Raw genomic sequence first — 2,287 nt, 5'->3', positions numbered from 1 at the left:
AACCAACCCATTTCTTCCTCTCCCTCACTCCTCTAGATTGACCAAGCCATTTCTCCCTCTCCCTCTCTTTCTACATCCCAGCACCACCAAACTCCCCACAGAGGTGGCAGGTAGCCTAGTGGTTGAGAGTGCTGTGCCAGGAACTGGAAAGTCGCTGGTTCAAATCCCTGAGCTGACTAGGTGAAACATCTGTTGTGACCTTGAGTGAGGTCCTTGACCGTTAAGAGTGTAAAGAAAATCTATGTGCAGCAACAACGCTCCTGCCGGGAGGACGGACTGATGGGAGTCAGGTGACGGTATGACCTGGGGGAGAGGGGAGGTGAGTCAGTGGGTTCACAGAGGGCACTCTGGAGTGACTGTCGTTCTAATAAAGCGCTGATGTGGAAAAAATAAAAGAGAGGAGAAGAGAGTTGCTGTTCCTGGACACACTCACCTCCAGGACCCAGGACCCAGAACCCAGGACAAAGAACCCAGGACCCAGGACCCAGGACAAAGAACCCAGGACCCAGGACCCAGAACCCAGGACCCAGGACCCAGAACCCAGGACCCAGGACCCAGGACAAAGAACCCAGGACCCAGGACCCAGAACCCAGGACCCAGGACCCAGAACCCAGGACCCAGGACCCAGGACCCAGGACCTAGGACCCAGGACCCAGGACCCAGAACCCAGAACCCAGGACCCAGGACCCAGGACCCAGAACCCAGAACCCATTACCCAAAACCCAGGACCCAGGAACCAGAACCCAGGACCCAGAACCCAGGACCCAGGACCCGGGACCCGGAACCCAGAACCCAGGACTTAGGACCCAGAACCCAGGACCCAGAACCCAGATCCCAGGACCCAGAACCCAGACAGACCCAGAACCCAGGACCCAGAACCCAGGACCTAGGACCCAGGACCCAGGACCCAGGACCCAGGACCTAGGACCCAGGACCCAGGACCCAGAACCCAGAACCCAGAACCCAGGACCCAAAACCCAGGACCCAGGACCCAGGAACCAGAACCCAGGACCCAGAACCCAGGACCCAAAACCCAGGACCAAGGACCCAGGAACCAGAACCCAGGACCCAGAACCCAGGACCCAGGACCCAAAACCCAGGACCCAGGACCCAGAACCCAGAACCCAGGACCCAGAACCCAGGACCTAGGACCCAGAACCCAGGACCCAGAACCCAGATCCCAGGACCCAGAACCCAGACAGGACCCAGAACCCAGGACCCAGAACCCAGGACCCAGAACCCAGAACTCAGAACCCAGGACCCAGAACCCAGGACCCAGAACCCAGGACCCAGAACCCAGGACCCAAAACCCAGGACCCAGGACCCAGGAACCAGAACCCAGGACCCAGAACCCAGGACCCAGGACCCAAAACCCAGGACCCAGGACCCGGAACCCAGAACCCAGGACCCAGGACCCAGAACCCAGGACCTAGGACCCAGAACCCAGGACCCAGAACCCAGATCCCAGGACCCAGAACCCAGACAGGACCCAGGACCCAGACCCAGAACCCAGGACCCAGAACCCAGGACCCAGAACCCAGAACTCAGAACCCAGGACCCAGAACCCAGGACCCAGGACCCAGGACCCAGAACCCAGGACCCAGGACCCAAAACCCAGGACCCAGGACCCAGGAACCAGAACCCAGGACCCAGAACCCAGAACCCAGAACCCAGGACCCAGGACCCAGGACCCAGAACCCAGGACCCAGGACCCAGAACCCAGGAACCCAGGACCCAGGACCCAAAACCCAGGACCCAGGACCCAGGAACCAGAACCCAGGACCCAGAACCCAGGACCCAGGACCCAAAACCCAGGACCCAGTACCCAGGACCCGGAACCCAGAACCCAGGACTCAGGACCCAGAACCCAGGACCTAGGACCCAGAACCCAGGACCCAGAACCCAGATCCCAGGACCCAGAACCCAGACAGGACCCAGGACCCTTACCCAGAACCCAGGACCCAGAACCCAGGACCCAGAACCCAGGACCCAGAACCCAGGACGCAGAACCCACACAGTTTAAATGATTCTCATTGATATGTTAAGATTATATATCTATATGAACTGTTTCTATTCACACATGCAGCAGACTGTTTTATCATGTAGGCGTGCTTTTCCCTTCTCAACATCCAGTAGAACACTTCCATATGAATACAGATACAGTATATACAGTGGGGAGAACAAGTATTTGATACACTGCCGATTTTGCAGGTTTTCCTACTTACAAAGCATGTAGAGGTCTGTCATTTTTATCATAGGTACACTTCAACTGTGAGAGACGGAATCT

General features: G+C 57.8%; 1 protein-coding gene across 1 annotated transcript; it reads left to right on the top strand.

Annotated features, from left to right (window-relative positions):
* Positions 1–298: 298 nt before the first annotated feature.
* Positions 299–2,023, top strand: LOC139581955 (uncharacterized). Its single transcript, XM_071412143.1, has 2 exons — positions 299–319; positions 926–2,023. The coding sequence occupies exons 1-2, from the start codon at positions 299–301 to the stop codon at positions 2,021–2,023; spliced, it is 1,119 nt and encodes a 372-aa protein (XP_071268244.1).
* Positions 2,024–2,287: the final 264 nt, after the last annotated feature.

The sequence above is a fragment of the Salvelinus alpinus genome, chromosome 7 (genome assembly GCF_045679555.1).
Source record: "Salvelinus alpinus chromosome 7, SLU_Salpinus.1, whole genome shotgun sequence".
Lineage (NCBI taxonomy): Eukaryota > Metazoa > Chordata > Actinopteri > Salmoniformes > Salmonidae > Salvelinus > Salvelinus alpinus.
The sequence above is the reverse complement of the archived record's forward strand: the minus strand, read 5'-3'. Positions and strand labels throughout refer to the sequence as shown.

Coding starts and splice junctions, on each gene's coding strand:
- LOC139581955 (XM_071412143.1), top strand. CDS start 299: ATGACCTGGGGGAGAGGGGAG. Junction 320..925: donor TGACCTGGGGGAGAGGGGAG/GTGAGTCAGTGG, acceptor CCCAGGACCTAG/GACCCAGGACCCAGGACCCA.